Source organism: Leptosomus discolor, chromosome 1 (assembly GCF_034619465.1).
Source record: "Leptosomus discolor isolate bLepDis1 chromosome 1, bLepDis1.hap2, whole genome shotgun sequence".
Classification (NCBI taxonomy): Eukaryota; Metazoa; Chordata; class Aves; order Leptosomiformes; family Leptosomidae; genus Leptosomus; species Leptosomus discolor.
Window position 1 is genome coordinate 134,563,534 of NC_141391.1, and position 16,551 is coordinate 134,580,084.

A 16,551-nucleotide genomic window follows, 5' to 3' on the forward strand; every position below is an offset into this window, starting at 1 on the left:
CATCTCTGGCACTGTGTCTGCTAATTCAGCCTTTTCTACCTGTCCTCACCTGCTTTGTGGGAAGGTCAACCTGAGTGGAGCTGGCAGCAGGAATGCCTTCAGACAAGACATATCTCCCCCTGCTTGTAAACAGAGATTAACTCCACAGATTGCTGAGAAGCAGAGAGGATGAGGTGCTGCAATTCTGGTTTGATACTCACTTGGCAGAGAGAAGCTGTGTTTTATAGCACTCCTGTGCCTGCTGTTTTCCCCTGGGGCGTCCCTCTCCTCCTCATTCCCCTCATTTGGCGAGGCATACAAACTAGAATGTAACCTTCTTCATGTAATCTCACCATAACTGCCCTTTAGTTCTAAGACAAAAGTTTTCTCTGTTGACAAGCTGGTGTTTCTGCCTAGCCAAGGTGTGGCCAGTGCTGCACAATAACAGGCCCTTTACTGAGCCCGTGTGGTGCCTCAGTTTCCCCGTCCATGAAAATGAGATTATATGGATCTTTGTCAAGTGCTTGCACGCCTGCAAAATAGTATTACTGTTGCTTCAGTTTGGTATACCTCAGCCAGCAAACATGCATCTATTTTGCCTGTCTTTATTTTTTTTTTTTTTCCATGCTGGTCTTTCTAGACCTCTCCCTTTGGTTACTTACTTTGGGATTCTTTCTCCCTAGGCACATGACTAACCCCCATCTTTCCTTCTTCCTCCCTGAAGGGGAGCAAGTAAGATAGGTTCCTTTTGCATTACTTCTTTGTTCTCTGTGGTATTTGCAACACCCTCCCAGCCTTGTATCACCTGTGAATTCCATTCCTCCTGGTTGCATTTTCCTTGTCTTTGCAGCACCTAGAATGACGAAGCCTTTTGTGCTGCCCTTGCTGCAATTGGACATGATACTTGAAAGGAGGAGAAAAGGTTGGAATAAACTGCTCTGATGATTCATCCCTGGGGCTGAGAGATTTGCTCTTTTGATATCAGTCCCTTGATCAGAGCTCTGCTCTTATCTACGTTTGTCTGGGGAGACTTAATTCCTGACACATTTGGGCTGGTGGAATCACAGATATCAGAGCTGGTGACTGGAAAAGAAGCACACTGCATTCTTCTCCCAGTCTTAGATATGTCAAAGGCTCTAAAAGTTTTGATACTCCAGGGCCTGTAAACCCCTTAAAACAGCCTTTGTCTGCATTTAATGCAACTGAGAAACCTCTTTCTTCCACCTACCAAAATCCATCACCTGCTCTCCGTGTATCTTACACCTCTGCTGAGGTGTCAACACAGTTTCCTCTTCCTCTTGCCTTGTTCTGTGGGCAGATTTCCCTGCCAGCTCATCCTCTACTTCTGTGCCACATGCTCACAAGATACTGAAGACAGTTTCACCACTCCTTTATGAAACTGTGCAGTGATCCACTGGTCATGAAGCAAGGTGAGTGAAAATCGTGAAAGGAGCATGGAAAGTCTAGCTTGAGCCTAGCCTACTTCAAATGTTTTGGTCAAAAGCCTAATATCAAGGCGATGGATGAGTGGGATGGATTCCGAGGTATTGACAGCTGAGCTGGAAGAGGGGCCATGGAGACCCAGAGTTTGGCAAACTGGGCTTAAGTGGTAATTCTTTGGAAGATTTGCCTAGGAACAAGTTGGGTGGGTGTCACACAGGACCATGTCTCTAGGAACAAGTGGGTTTTCCAATGGTAGGAGAGTGTTTTCTCTACGTATACATTTTGATTAAAATGCTCTATGTTACACAAAAATGTTAAACATGATTTGACATTTCAAGAACTCAGTTTGGTGCCATGGCAATAATCACCATTAAAAAACTTCATAGCTTTTGTTAAGGAGGAGGGAAAACAGTTCAAGTACTAAAAAAATGTGAGCATTAGAAAATCCCTCATCCCCTTTCTTTTTAGGGAGAAAATACACCACAGATAACATTAACAACAGCTAAGATCCGTTATTCTAGGGGAGTTAGTCATGATGGACCAGGAGCATAGCCTTGCTGTTACTTTATACACAAACTTCTTTCTTTAAAGACGAAACACGCATTGAATATGGAAAGGAAGACCAATGAAGGAGGCAAGTGCACCTTACATTTCTGATGCTGGACTTTCACACTACTTTCTGCAGGTGGCACACACATGGTATGGACAGGCAGTTTGGGAAGTAAGAAACACGAAATGATGAAATCACAGAATGGTAGGAGTTGGAAGGGACCTCAGGAGATCATCTAGTCCAACCCCCTGCCAGAGCATGTTCACCTATAGCAGGTTGCATGGGATCACATCCGGGTGGGTTTTGAATACCTCCAGAGAAGGAGACTTCACGACCACTCTGGGAAGCCTATTCCAGTACTCTGCCACCCTCAATGTCAAGAAGTTTTTCCTCATGTTCAGATGGAATTTCCTGTATTCCAGTTTGTGCCCATTGCCCCTTGTCATGTCCCTGGGCACCACTGAAAAAAGCCTGGCCCCATCCTCTTGACACCTGTCCTTTAGGTACATAAGTGTTGATGAGGTCCCCTCTCAGTCTTCTCTTCCCCAGGCCAAAAGCCCCAGGTCTCTCAGCCTTTCCTCGTAAGAGAGATGCTCCAGTCCCCTAATCATCTTTGTAGCCCTCTGCTGGGACTCTCTCCAGTAGTTGCCTGTCCCTCTTGAACTGGGGGGCCCAGAACTGGAGGCAGTACTCTAGATGTGACCTCACCAGGGCAGAGTAGAGGAAGAGAATAACCTCCCTCAACCTGCTGGCCACACTTAATGCACCCCAGGATGCCATTGTCCTTCTTGGCTACAAGAGCACATTGCTAGTTCATGGCTAACTTTCTGTCCACCAGGACTCCCAGGTTCTTCTCCACAGAACACACACAGCATTATCATGCTGTCGGAGAATTTGGTATACTTGCACACTGTCCGTAAGCTTGTAGCCATATAGCCAGAGAAAGTGCCTTGGCTAATAACCACAGCCTTTTAAACATGAAGTTGAGGGACTGAAGGTGGACTGAAAAAACTTTGTGAATGAGAGGAATAATCCATGACATTTTAAAGAGATGTTGGAACGAGTCTAAAAGTGGTAGACACGGTGACACTGTCCAGGGCCTTTTCTTGTGCCTACTCTGATCACTTTTTTTTTAGCAGACCAGGGAAGTAAAATCCTAAAGATGAGGCCCAGGAGACTGTGGGAGTGCTGGCAGCACTGGCAGAATTCTTTTCTTCCAACTTCATCTTCCTCTTGGCATCAGGGCCAAATTACACTTCTCCTAGAGGGCCTCACTCTGTGAAGTACTTCAGGAAGAATATATGAGCAGAAAAATCTATCTTGTGATAATGGTCAACATCTTGTCCTGAACTGCTTTGTTGGAAACTAAGCCCATTCATTTCTCAGCCCTTAGATTTTTTTCACTAGGCAGATTTAACAAAAAAAAAAAAGAAAAGGAGACAGAGGGTGTGGATTTAAATATATGTATGTGTGGGTGTGGCGTAGATTTTCACTTTTATCTTTAGCTGATTTTACTGAAAAATTTTATAAACAAAAGGTGGGCTTTTGTTACTCTGGATAATATAAGAGAAGGGGCCTCTTCAGATTGTCCCCTTCCTTCATGAACAAAAATCACTTAACATGGGAAGTTGACTCCTAAATTACATTTACAGAAGGAAAAACGGAAGGCAGCTAGGAAATACTCTTGAATGTTATTTAAGGTTTGCAGACTTTCTAGCCCCTCCCTCCCTCTTTTTTAGGTAGATATTACCATAGCTCCCGTTACATCTTCCAGCCCTGAGAGGTCTTAACTCTGTTGCTGGTGCAGACTCATTAACAGCATTTGCAAGGAGGACGAGGCCATTGTGAGAACAGGCAAACACATGGATCTGACTAGATTACAGGACAATCTCACATAAAACAAAGAAAACATGTAGAGGATGATCAATCATCAAAAAATAAAAGTACTGGGAGAAAAATATAGTTCTTTAAGAGAAGTAAATACAAGTTCACAGGGTGGGAATGTTGCAATGTGGAAATGTTTTAGCTACTTTGCTTCCTATAATTCAAACTATATTACCTATCCACCTTTTTGCTTCTAAAAATGTCTTTAGATTAAGCCATTAGTTTCAAAATAAATCACAAAATCCTTGCACATGTTTAAACAAAGCAGGGCATTTGTTTAAGGCTTCAAAGAAAGGAGAAATACTATAGAACAATACTGTCAAAGCCTTTTTCTTAAAACAACTGCATTGACCGTCTTTGAATACTTAACCAAAACCACATTCAGCAGGTTTTTTTTTTAAAAAAGCCAACTTGAACAGAAAAAAATGCTCGTTTGCCAATATTACTAGTCACAGAAAGAGACTGTATGGCCCAGAAAGCCTCTGGAGGCTTGCCAGGTGCTCGCCTGCTGCTAGCAGCACTTGACGTTGAAGCACAGGTCCCTCTGGGGAGGGGTACTTCCGATGCACCATCCAAGTGGTGTCTGGTGAGCCCAAGCCTCCAAGAAACTTGGCGTTTTCCTGGTATAGTGGTAGCAATAAGGACTTTTAAACTGTTGTATCCGAAACTGCCACAGCTCTGCCAGCCAAACAGGAATGCAGATGTAGTGATACTCCACAGTAAGTGGCATCAGCTCTATCTTCACTGAAGATGCTGTTGGGCACCAAGAATAGGTGCGCAACAAGGGCTCAAGCTGTGACTGAACACAATATATTCAGGGTGCTGTCAGCTTCAATTTTCAGTTCTTGCTCTGTTACATCCACATTGTACACATCAAGCCTTGTTTGTATGTTAGCTGTCATGGGACACTTTGCCAGAACACAGGCATCTCAGTCAGGTGTGTCCAGTGTCTTTATGCAGATCTCAGCTTTCCCATTTGGCCGTGTCTGATTTCTCTTTTAAGAGAAAAGAGCAGCAGCTGACAAATGAAGAGGTCTGAAAGGTAATTTATTACCTAAAACTCCGGTGAAAAACAGAAGCAACCAAACCAAACCAAACCAAACCCCGCAAAAAACCAAAACAACACAAAACAAATCAAAAGCTGTTTCCTGGAAGAATAATTTTGCTGAGATCACCTGTGAAAGGTGTAGAAGACATTGGGGCCATGACCAAACATGGCTAGGCAGGGATTGTTTTAAGGAAATCAGATTGTCACAACCACAGGGACTGTGCCAGTGAAAGGACCTAGTTACAGAAATTATTTCCTTGAGCATGTTCTCCATCTTTTGCTCTGCTTGACCATCTTCTGAATGATGTCCATAATACTGGCCCAGTTTTGAAGGCTGTTTTTTCAGCCTCTCCTGCCTTCCATGTCACTGGAGTTGTTACCCTGTCAGTAGCACCTGAGGTCACTACTTTGTGGCTATCTTGGACAAGTCAGCATGAGCTACAACCACATGGGGACAGAGAATGAAGACTTTTCCTCTTTCCTCCTGGTCTCTCAGACTACTAGTTTACCTGCCTCACTGGCTTTATGGAGGAAGTCTGGTCGTTTACAGGATACTTTTCCATTGCTGTGACTGTTGCAGAGTTCAGTGCCATCTCAGAAAAAGCAAGGGGCTTAGCTGTTGATGAAAGATCATGTTATTAACACGCCTGTGAAAAATTTACCTTCTTTTTGTTGAAGTGTGCTTTCAGCTTCATGGTACAGAAGAGCAAGTAAAGGTTGTTCAAGATACTAGAAAGCCCTTTAAGCCAAGAGCATAAGCCTGGGAAGGCTTTTGTAGAGGTCGTTGTGAGATAATAGCGAGTATCTGGGCCCAGCCTGGAGTAACACAGTACCAAACCATACAGGGTCTGGCTCAGTTTGATGCCAAGCCACATCTGTCAGACGCCTGCAGTGCTGGTTTTAGGGAGCTGCTGCCTGCACCACGGGCTGCGTCATGTGCTGTGTTCAGGAGATAAGCTGCTTCCTGAGAGGTGGTGCTGCTCGAAACCATGGGGGGTGAGGCCATGATGTTCCTTAGTCTCCTCTGCATCTCAATGCCCCTCCCGCCTCCAGGGAGGTGACTCCCTCTGTGCTGCCCCACTCACTGGTCTAGTCGGGTGGGTGGCTTTGCTCCCAGTGACTCTTCCTCGGCTTCTGCCCAGTGGGACTTTGTAGTGCAGTGACTATGCTAGTTTATTATGGCCTCTGGGCGCTTTGCAAGAAGGATCTCAGACACCTTCAGAAGTAGCTGAAGTCAAGGAGATCAAGTGCAAAGTGCTCAGTCAGTGAGACTCCCAACAAGCACACAGAAACCCACTGCCACCAACACCAGCACCTCATGCCATGTTTTCTGCCAGGTCTTCAGATGAAACAGTCTTAGAAGTTACGTTGACATCCTCCAGGTCTGCTACCTTGTTCTTACTTTCTAATTGCACCTAAGGCCATGAAATGTTGGTGTTCAAGATTCAGGCCAGACATGACATTCTCCTTGACTGGTGGCACTGGAGCTTCCTAACAGGGTCCCAAGCTCTGTACAACTCATGCCATTGGTGTCTCTCTCTTTGCTTAGTTGGCTAGGGCCTGAGGGCAGATATGAGAGACAGTGATCTGAGCTTTTGTGGCACTGCAGCTCTGAAATGTGGCATGATTCAGAAGTGAGGCATGAACCAAAAGCACCATGTAGGGACTGTGGCAGAGTGCCTGCCATATTCAGGATGTTCTTGGGATTCTATTGGGGCAGATGTGCTTAAAAGCCCTTTTTTCTCTAAGTTTTTCAAGTTAATTTCATATTTAATACTGCATTTTTTGTGCAGAGAGATGTCAGTCCCTGTAGTTTGTAGGCATAAAAAAGTGTTTCATGAAAACAGAAAATGTAGTACTGAGTCAAGTTAAAGAGACCCTATCCAGGCCCTTAGTTCCCTCCAGTCTGCACCTCATAGGAAAGCAGAGGGTCCGAAGGCAGCACAATCGTGCTGTGATGTGGCAAATGAGTTGGATGCTCTGCTTCATGACAGTTCAAGAGCAGCTGCATTGATTTGCAGGTTCACTCACAGGCCAGTCCTACAGTTCCTTTTGGTTTCCCATGCAGTGATCTCAGAAGGCTTCCAAGTTATCCCTGCTCTACAGACAGGGAAGTAGGACTATTAACCCACCATGGGACACAGAGCAGCCGCAGATATGCTCGTAGAAGTGGTGTTCTACATCCTTTTAAACTGATCTTAATCCCATTTCCTATGGTCTTTCTCACCTCCACCTGTCTGTTTCTTCTCCCTGCTGATAGTTGAACACTCTCATAAAGAGCAGGTTCCCCTCTCTGGCCTGTTGGGCAGGTACTGGGTGCCAGCATCAGCTTGGGAAGAAGGCATTGACAAGCACCTGTGGAGCAATGAGGCACAGAGGGGTGAAGGACAGTCCAGGTTAAATCATTTTACGCTTCTGTGGATCTGCACCCTCAGCTCTGAGCTTCTGACATGAGGCATGCACATGTCCTGGTGCTGAGGTAGGGCATGCTCTAGCAAGAAATATTTAAATTAACTTGGAGACTTCTGTGTGTGCATTGAGAAACAGAGGCATTAGCTAGGGACTTGCAATGTCTTTTGAGATGAAACTAACAAAATCTTCCTAAACACAGGCAGAACAAAACCTCCTGAGAGGAAGGGACTGGAGCAAGCCCATAGAGCAGACCAACCTGAAGGCCCAGATGAATTCTGTGGCTCACTTACTTACCTCTAGTTATTTAATGAACAGCTCTGCAGGTGCCTGTCCCCATTGAGTGGGCCATATTTTAGCAAGCATCAGCTAACCCTGCCTTAAAGGAAACTCTTCATCTTCTTTATTCCAATCAACCTGCAACAGCCTGGCAAAGGCCACAGCCAAGACTATGCAAATGAAATGAAATGGAATGCCTTTGAAAGGCCACGGGGGCACAAATCTGTTAGCTGTGGACCTTATCTGCATTAAATCTTTTCCTACTTCTGTAGTGAAAATGTCTCTGTTAATTGTCCCTCTGTAGACCAGACATCTGAGATTTCTAAGTCTGCTCTGCAAAAATGAGATCCGGTGTCAGATGTAACTTGTCCAGTGTTTCTCAGTTTGCTCTGGCACAGACATGTGGAAGATAAGCCAGACACATTTTCAGCTGGCTCCCTCAAATTCGTGTGAAGGAAATTCCTTCTCAGTTTCAAAAAAAAAAAAAAAAAAAAAAAAAGTTCTAGCCCCCAGGTCTGATCCTTACTTGTTTTCCCCCCTTGCTCAATCTCTGACAACTGCACCAAGAGCCTGGGAAGTGTTGCCGGGTCGGGAGGGTGTGTGCATGTGTGTGTGATTTGTGGGAGTATCAAGTGTGACATTAGCCACAAAGCAAAACCCTTCCCAATAACCTGGAGCTAGGACTTGGGTTTGCCTGGCGCGGTACTGAGCAGCTCAGCGCCAGATCTACCTCCTATCCACTCACATGTGGTGGAGATTGGTTGGGATTTGTTCTCCTAATGCAGTGAACAGCTGTTTTCTACAGGACATCTGCACTCATGGAATTATTTTGTGACAGGACAATTTGAGATGAGCCCAAAGAAGCAAGAGGGAGGAGGTTTCCTGGGGCTCTGGATTAATCCCCTGCTTAGGTGTGACTGAGGAACCTGCAGAATGGGAAGAATTCAGAGGGGACATATTTTAGCCCTGATGCCATGTGTGGCTTTCTCTCCCCCCCTCCACCCTGCTCTGTCCCCACCCCACCCATCAGCCTCTTTAACATGACAAAGAGCCTCGAGGAGCGGATGATGGTGAATATTGCAGTCCTAGGCAGGGTATAGCCAGCTATAAAGGTAACTGCCTGTCTACGCTTCGGGGCTACCTCAGCTTGCTGGTGAGACCTGCCCCCCCCCCACCAAGTGAAGGTGGCATCTATTAGAAGGTGGGTGAACCACCCCTTCATCTGTCCGCCATGTGTGCACACTTGGCTCTGCCTCCCTACCAGGCTTATCCCAGCGGGGCTGGCAAGGGGTACCTGGAGTTTTACTGGAACTCCGCGGGGGAGGCAGGACATGTCCCCGCTTCGGCTGGGCCAGCGGGAGCCGCCAGCGCCAGCCAGTGCCCGGAGGCAGGAGGGAAGAGGCAGACGGCAGGTAAGGCGTTTCAGCTAAGTCCTAGAGCTGATCCCCAGGATACCTGTGGTCCCATGTCAGCCACTCGCTTAACAACCTTGAGCGAATTTTTCTCTTTCCCTCCCTTGGTTTCCTAATGTGTGAGCTAGGCAAAGTGCGATGTGGTAGGCAAGGAAGATGGGTGGCCTTGGGCAGTCACACCACCTTTCCATGCTACTTTTCTTTGGCGAATGTGAAGCGGTTTCTTAAAAGAGCCTGTGAGAGCCAAGGCACTGGCAGGTCTGTGCTCCAGGCTGAAGGGCAGTGTGACAACATGGTCTCACGGAAGTTCATGGTTCTTAGGGCAGAAAAGTCTGGGCCTCCTTTCAGTCAAATGTTGTCATGTGTGCTATGGAGAGAAACATCCTGAAGGTGATTCTCCTTGTGGCATCCCTTATCCCCTTACAAACTCATGCCCTTCATGTGCTCATTAAACTTGAGCCAAGGCATGCTTTGAATCACTGTGCCGGGAAATTTGCTCCCTTTAAATCCAGCGCTGTTACTCTCTGCTTATTTTAGTTTGCTGTTTTCCTCTCTCGATTTCCCTCTCCTTTCCGTGCACTTGTGGCCTTGCCCTTCTCTCCTTGCAAAAAAGTCCCAGGCCCTACCGCAGTGGCATTTTCGCCATTCCCCTCCCACTCCACTAAGTGGCAATAGAATAGCTGCTGAAAGCAGGTTTTCGCCCAGCCCCATTGTATTCTCAGCAGGGTAACGCTCTTGTAAGGTTAATGGGTGGGAGGAGAGCGAGCTTTTGGAGTGCCGGTTTCAAGCTATCAGATGCTATAGAGAGCTACAATCTCGGGCAGAGTGACCACTGGCAACTTGGCACGTGGCTACTTGCCATGTAGTTTGCAGAAAGGTTTGGGTTGTCTGCATACTGTCTGCTCCACAAAGATTGACTCATTCATGCCCTTAAAGGGCCTGGTATATAGACTTAAAATCTGTCTTCAAACACTCTCCTCTGGTGCCCCTCTGCAGAAGGAGCCCGGCTGTGGAAGCAAAAACCTAATCAAGGCCTTGTGGGAGTGGGTCTGTCTTAGGTTTTCATGTTTATGTCCATTGCACTGCTGCTTGTATTTCTTGCTTCCTCTTTCCTTCACTCTCTTGTCATGGGAGAGGGAGCACTTTTGTCTTGAGCTCAAGCCACAGGTGGTAAATTACCTGGGGTTTTGGGATGACAGGCTAAGCAGGAACATGTGGGAGCTCTAGTTCTATGGTATCTTGCTGTGGTTCCCATCTAACAGAAGGCTTTCCTGTTTCCCAATCCTGCATTCTCACCATGCTCATTTCCTACTTATAAGGTTTTTACTGCACAGCCTGCAGGAGCCAAGCATCCTGTGGTCCCACATGAAATTTTATCTTCCTGTGCATCCAGGCCACGGATGCTCATCTTCCTCTCAGGCTCTGAAGTTCTAGCCCCATCCACATAACACCTCAGGCGCTTGTACCTCTTCTGTTGACAGACCCTTTCTCCTTGTAGGCAGAATCCTTTTGCAATCCTCATAGCCCTGCTCCCCAGCACCAGAAACTTGCCCCCCTACACACCTGCCTCTTCACACAGCTCTAGGTGGTTATCATCTAGGGACAGCAAATAGCCAAGAGCAGGCCTATAAGAGCAGGCAACCCTGGAGCGGCAGGCACTGCAAAGACATGTGTGCCTCTATCAGGAGGGTAACAAGCGAAAAGATAGCGCGGACATGGCCAACTTTCTGAGGCCCAGCAACACCTCAAGGCTTTTGAGTGCTTAATAGCCTCTCAGCTTAAGACAGAAGAATGAAGGATTTGGTAGGGTGAACAGGGAGCCCTTTCCTCAGGAGGACATCAGTACTTTGCATTGGACGTACATTCAGGAGGTTGTAGAGGGTGTCTTTAGTGGGCTTCAGAGTCACAACTCTCAGGGTGACTGGGAAGGAGATTGAGGGCTATAGGCTGGACTCAGTAGGCAGAAGGTGTATACTGAAAAAGGCACTGCTCCATTCACTGCACCCCCTCTCTCCTGAAACGTCAGTAGGAAGAGAGGGGATAGACCATGCAGAAGGGTTTGCAGCTGACTAGCTGGAGGAAGGAGGGATGGACAGATTTATCATTGCAGTTATGGGGAAGAGGGGAGACTGGCATCACAGCCCTTCAGTAAGGGCTGGCCTGAGAATCTCAGCCTCTCACAGACCCAGTAACCAGGCACCTGACAGAAAGGTGCTGGGGTAATAGCTCTTGTTAGCATTTTCCTATTCAGGCTGCCTGAATGACTTTGCATCTTGGCAGCTTTCGTCTGGACTAGTTGCCCAGATTGTTCAGCGTGTTTTTCCTTTAGATCTTTATCTCAACTTTGTCCTCAACAGAGACCCCTTAAGACATGTACAAGGAAGAGTGAGAAGGACTTTCCTCTGCACTCTTGAATTCTGTCCCCCATGTCCCTGGTACAGGATTACTGGCTCTTCTTGCTTGTCCAACCCTTCCACCTTTCCTCTCTCCCTCCCCACTTCCATGTCAAATTTTTCTCCTCCATTCTTCTCTCACCAGAACCCCCCCCAGCCAAATAGGTCCCTCCATCTGTACACATTTCCAGCAGTGGGATGGTTTGTGGTGGGAGCCAACAGTAAACAGGAGGGAGACAACATCCAAGGCCTGAGTGATGCTCTCCACCTACTGACACATCATTGTAAGCACCAACTCCTCTGCCCCACCATCCACCCTGGTTGGAGGTTGCTTTGCCACTGTCTGTCAAGAGTCTTGAGATTGCTAGGCAGGGAGTCTTGGGGAGCCCAGTCACCAATCCAAAGCTATGCTTGCAATCATGACCAGGCATCTTTACACCACACTGAGACTGAAATATTACTAGGGCCTTTTGGAGGAGGACAGTAACACTGTGAGCCAACGTGCACCATTTTCCCTTCCCTGCCCTGACTTTTCCACCTGGAGAAAGGGAGCCACGGGCATCCCAGAGGGCTGAGCTGGGAAGCTCCTTGCTCTCAGTGGGCTTGTTTGTGCTCACAGGTCCATGAAGGAAGGAGAGTGACACAAGCCTTTGCTTCAGGAAAGCCCCTGTCTGATAGGCAAGGAGTTCTGCAGCAGGCACGGAGCATGCTCATACCCATACATCTGTGCATTTTGTCTTGTATACCTTTTCCCATTGTCTTTTTATTTCTAGAAGTATCCCCAGCTTCGTCCAGTTCTGGGAATTTCAGCCAATTCACACCAGATTCAGCCACCAGTCCACATTCGGCATCCTCGTCCCCACAGCCTACAGCTAAGTCTCAGAAGGGCAGAAAGGATGCCACAGAGGGGGTGAGAAAGGCCAAGAGCCGCACAGCTTTCTCCAAGGAGCAGCTGCAAACCCTACACCAGCGGTTCCAGAGCCAGAAGTACCTCAGCCCCCAGCAGATCCGGGAGCTAGCTGCTGCCCTGGGGCTCACGTACAAGCAGGTGAACACAGAGCCTTTGACCCATGGTATACCTGTCACACAGTGGCTGAGTGGTCACATAAGGCAGGATGGAAAGATGAGTCCCTAGCAGAGAGCAGAGGCAAAGGTGGCAGCTAACAGTTGTTCCCCTGCCTATTCATGCCCAGAGATCAGAAGTACTTCTGGGGGAGAGGAGAGTCAGTGGCACCTCCTTGGGACCTCCCCAGTGAGAGGTCAGTTAAGGGTACTTTTGCCAACACTTGTAGTAGAATTGCAAACACAGTGATGAATATGTTGTTTGCTATAAACAGCCTCTACCCTGGGCTTAACAGTGCTTCACACTTTTTCCGTGCACTGGTGAACTTCACAGGAACCTTGGCATGCATCAGTTCTCTGCATCCTAGAGCTGCAAGATGCTGAAAGCTATTGCTAACATTTCCCCAGGCTGATCTTGTCCAACATCTAATAATTTCCCGCATAGCACTACCTGGCTGCTTGACACCCACTTCCCCCTCCACGTGGGTATTGCTAGGTTCATACATTGCAACCCTTCTGGGTCTCTGCTGATCTCCAGGTAGATTGTGTGTAGTGAACTGGTGCTGGCTCAAACGATGCCTTCCTAAAGCAGAGGGGGCTGGGCAATGTGGCCTAAGTGCTTGCAGTTACAAGTCCAAAATCTGCTTGGAATTTGGATCTCGGAGCTGGGCATGATGGCCTGGATGCCCCTGCACGTCCCACGACTTTTTTAAAAGTTATATATGCATTGTAGGTGCACACATATGCAAGCACACACTGAACTGGTTCTGTCAGGAACAAGACCGGTGGGACAATCTACTCTTTCCTTCAATCCACATCCCTGCAAAGGCTGCTGTCACAGCGCAGACAGAGCCCTGGGGGGAAAAGACTCTGGAATTCACCTCAGGAAGGAGCTTTGAATTTGGGAACTGCTGGATACATGGAGCAAGCCTCTCCCTTCTCTGCTCACAGGCATGCAGAAACAGTGTCTTGGAAGCTTGCCTGTAGCAAAGGGGGCTTGTAGAGACCTGGGTAGGTCTAATTTGCAGCAGGCATTCATCTCCATGATTGAAATGAGTCAATTTGTCACAGCTATAACTGTCCCATGGATGTATCACCGCCCTTCCCCCCACCCCATGCAGAGGTACTAGCTACCTGCTGAGGCTGCTAGACAGATTTCTCCCCTTGGCAACAACCCCAGGGAGCTCTTAAAGGCCTTTATCTGCTGCTGCCCATATATCTATGCCATCTGGTCACTCTCCCCCTGGTTCTTCCTGCTTGTGAATCTGATAACATTTGCTCTTCCCTCTTCTTTGCTGATGTTTTCTCTGCTCTCCCTTCCCCACCCAGGTGAAGACTTGGTTCCAGAACCGGAGGATGAAGCTGAAAAGGTGCCAGAACCATAACCTGTGGACTGAACGGGCTCAGTGCCTCGTGCAAGTAAGAACATAACACATGACTCAGCATAGCCCTTTTATCTGGGCAGATAAATCCTGTGATGTATTTCCTCCACGGGCGACACTTAAGCATATAGCATCAGCATACCCTGCCTTCTGGTTTGTTCAGTGCAGAGGCACAGACTTGGCAAGGCTCTCCATGTTCTGTAGGTAGCCTAGCAACAGGCTGACTATGCCACTGAAATGGGGGTGGCTATGGTTCTTCTTGCCCTCCCATGCCATTTCTTCTGATCAAGAAACAACATGAAATGTGAAGAGACAGAGATGTAGTACATGTCAGGTCTGTGGATGCCAGTGGAGAAGCTATGTGTTCTGACTCACTGTCTTTCCCTTGCAGAGTGGCTTCCAGCCGAGTACTTACCTGGACATGCACCCCAAATTCCACCAGGGCTACCCGATCACCACAGCCAGCAACATCCAAACCATGCCTCCCCCATGTCAGCACTATGGAGCAGGGCAGAATGCTTACACAATCGTGACCAGTGAGGATGGAGGAGTCTTTGGCAAAGGCGGGGGCACCTGCAGTGTCCAGCAGACAGTGGGCTTCATTGCCCAGCACAAAGTAGACTTTTACCATAGCTGTCCTGGCAGTGTGGAATATCCGGTCACAAAGACAGGTGATGGCTGTAACTTTCACCACTCAGCCACCATGGGGACTCCTTTCCCAACCACTGCTGGCCACCACCTCTATCACTCCTAAGCACTGTAGATGTGGGGTACTTGGGCACCTGGGAATTGAATCTTATTCTCATGTCTCCCTTTGTTATTCATGTGCTCTCCAACTCAGAGGCATCATATAGCTAGAATCTGTTTTGGTATCCAAGTGTGTGCCTGAGGGATGCACTGACACAGAGACATGCAGGTACCCGTTTCCCCATATATGTACGCGTTGTCCTTCATATGCCCTTACACATGTGCACACACACAGACACACATCCTTCTTTACTGGCACAGACAACCAAGTTCTCTTATAGCAAGAACCAACATCCAGCTACCTAAATTATGCCCTGGATCTTCAAAATTACGCATCTTGTAACTTGTCTCAGAGGAGGCACAGATTCCTTTGGGCATCTCATTTATACATTTCACTGTACAGTTGTGTATACATAACACATGAAACCATGGGCTGTATGGAGAGGTGCTGGTCACATACATTTCACTGAAGTTGGAGAAGTTATTATCACACGCCGGGCCATCCATCTGATGGTTAGACTGCAAGTTCTGTAGGTCAATCACAAGATATGGAATCGATGAAGTGTCTAGTGAAGGAAGACATGACAAGTAGCTTGCAGAAAGGCTGGTAAGATGATCTTATAAGCATCAACATGATAAATAAGTCCTCTGTTCTGGTCTTTCTGTGCCTCCCCTCAGGATAACCACACAGTGTATTCAATTTGGCAAATAATAAAATATTTTTTAAGATGGATTATGTTTTTTTCTGTATCTTTTTTCCCACTAACATAGCATTGCCTTATGAAATCCAGATGGAGCATAAATAGCCGTAGTGACTGTATTCCATTGTTATTACTGATTTGACTCTGAAATTATAAACAGAGATTTTTCTGTGTTATTAGTGGATCAGCTTCATGACTCTTGTCAAGGCCAGATATCTAGAGTCAAAGGATGAAGTAACTACCACCCACCTTAAAAATTTCCCCTACCCTGCAATATTTGATACCGAGACTGGCTAAAATGTAGAGGTACCATCACTTCTAAAAGTGTCTAAGAACCTGAAAACAGATGTGTGTATCAAAGTGCATTTAACAGCAGAGCCTCACTTCCCTGAGTCACAGGTTTGCTATCACTCTTTGGTGATGACCATGACTTTAACTTACTGTCACGAAGTAGCTGTCATGGTTAAAATAATGAGCCTAAAATGAAGGCAATTGATGTTTGACTCTGGCATAATAAGAGGCATCATTGTCTATTGTCAAAGCTGGCTTATGTCCCTGTGCCTCACAGCTGGTTTTTTCCCACCCCCATTCCATCACGCAGACACTCTTTGACCCTTTGGTTGTTCAGCTACACTGTTTACAGAACTGTACTGTAAACTATATGACCAGCATAATTTGGGGAAAAAGAAGGCCTTTTGAAGGGCAACTCTCTAAGTCATATAATTTTGGAGATCCATTTTAAAGCACAGCCTAAACACATGGTTTCTACACCCAGCAAGTGTCTAAGCTTGAGAAAGATCTTGCAACCACTGCACCATCAGAGAAGTGAGGATGGACTGATTTAGCTTAACTGAAAAGGTGCTGGTTAACATCTGAAGGTGGACTACAATAGCAGCAATTATCAGGGCTCTCACATGAGTGCAAGGGGAGTGTTTTCAGCTCCTTTGGAGCCAACAGTGCTGTTACTAATCTGAATATCATCTGAAACCTTTCCATGCCACCCCATGAAAGGCTGTTGTAGTGAAAAAGTTGAGTTTGTGGCGGCTCCTCACTAATAATTTTCTGGAAAAGGAGTTGCCTGTCATGCCCTGTTCCTTCAGGGATGGTTTAAGACAGGCAGGATCTTGCTGTGAAGTCTCTTGGACTGACTTGCAGAAGGATGCTGGCTATGAGAGCAACAGTTGACCTCCCTATGATTGACTTTGATCAGAGATGTGCTAACACTACCAAATCTTGCAGTTTCTTCAAGAGACCTATAAAAT

The 16,551-nt window shown here is 46.9% G+C and overlaps 1 protein-coding gene across 1 annotated transcript; it reads left to right on the forward strand.

Moving 5' to 3' along the window:
• Positions 1 to 8,823: 8,823 nt before the first annotated feature.
• On the forward strand, positions 8,824 to 14,595 carry LOC104351863 (homeobox protein NANOG). Its single transcript, XM_086465275.1, has 4 exons — positions 8,824 to 9,004; positions 12,171 to 12,445; positions 13,789 to 13,878; positions 14,233 to 14,595. Exons 1-4 carry the CDS (start codon positions 8,824 to 8,826, stop codon positions 14,593 to 14,595), a joined length of 909 nt encoding a protein of 302 aa, XP_086321401.1.
• Positions 14,596 to 16,551: the final 1,956 nt, after the last annotated feature.